Raw genomic sequence first — 1,145 nt, forward strand, 5'->3', positions numbered from 1 at the left:
AGAAAAATAATTTTATTATATTCTCCAGATTAAATTTGTATCAGTTTTGACAATTCGCTTCCTTTCATTTTGACAACTCGTAGCATTTCCTGATCCTTATGAATACATTGCATTGTTCTGATATAACATTTTACATATAATTTCACAATTTACAATTTTCCATTGCATTTTACAAGTTTCATATTTTCAATTTAGAAAATGTTGGTCAATGTGAGTCAACATGAAATCATCATTTGATCTTAAGCACATTTAGATATGTTCTCATTTTGCGCAGCTTGACATATCAATATCGATCATTCGATCAAGCATTTTATGCACAATGAGGCTTAACTATAATGGAATCGTGATCCGGTTGCGGAGCAAACAAAGGTGATGGTGCATGAACCACAGGTTTCACGTAGGACTCCTGCGGTGCCTGCACGTGCATCACTTTCGGCGACGCGTACTGAATGGCGGGCGCATGGACCAGCGGTTTCTGGTACAATATCTGGGCAGCGGGTGCCTCGTACTTCTTAAGGAGGATCTTCGGCATCACATCGTCGTATATAGGGCTCTGGTACGTGGGTGCGTAATGCAGCGGCTTCTGGTAAATCGGCGCGTAGGACGGCGCGATGGGGCTCTGATAGATGGGCATCATGGGTTTGATGTATTGCAACGATTGATGCTGCGCATGGTAATTCACCACGGGAGTCGTCGGTTTCACGTACGTGATGGTCGGCTTTTGCACCACAGAGGGATAGGCGTGAGACTGTTGGATGTACTGTTGCAGGTGAGCTAAAGGTGCTATGCCCAGCTCTTTCTTCAAATAGGCCGGTTGGACTAGGGGCTTAACGTAGACCTGCGGTGGTGAGTAAGCGGGAACATGCGGATAGAGTGATTGATGAATAGATTCGCAAGGTTGGTGAATAGACTCTCTCTTTGCCTTCAACATTGAAGCGTCCAATGTTTTATCCAGCGACTCGACCGGCATATCTATGTGCATCCCAGTTTCCGAGCGCACCATTGACAGCCACAATAAGCATGGTATCTAGAAATTAGATTATATAAGGCTAAATTGTTATGAATGAAACAAGAACTTGCTAAAAAAAGATCCATGTGTGTGTGTGTGTGTGTGTGTGTGTGTGTGTGTGTGTGTGTGTGTATAA

At 43.5% G+C, this 1,145-nt stretch overlaps 1 protein-coding gene across 1 annotated transcript in view; it reads right to left on the reverse strand.

The window, feature by feature from the left end:
* LOC105617164 (proline-rich extensin-like protein EPR1) overlaps positions 1 to 1,145 on the reverse strand; it is a 2,580-nt gene continuing 1,435 nt past the window's right edge. The window contains exon 2 of the mRNA XM_012198731.1: positions 1 to 1,027. Coding sequence (XP_012054121.1) covers positions 311 to 1,027 — 717 coding nt within the window. The 3' untranslated portion in view covers positions 1 to 310. The remainder of the gene's footprint in view (positions 1,028 to 1,145) is intronic.

This window comes from Atta cephalotes, assembly GCF_000143395.1.
Source record: "Atta cephalotes unplaced genomic scaffold scaffold00012, whole genome shotgun sequence".
Classification (NCBI taxonomy): Eukaryota; Metazoa; Arthropoda; class Insecta; order Hymenoptera; family Formicidae; genus Atta; species Atta cephalotes.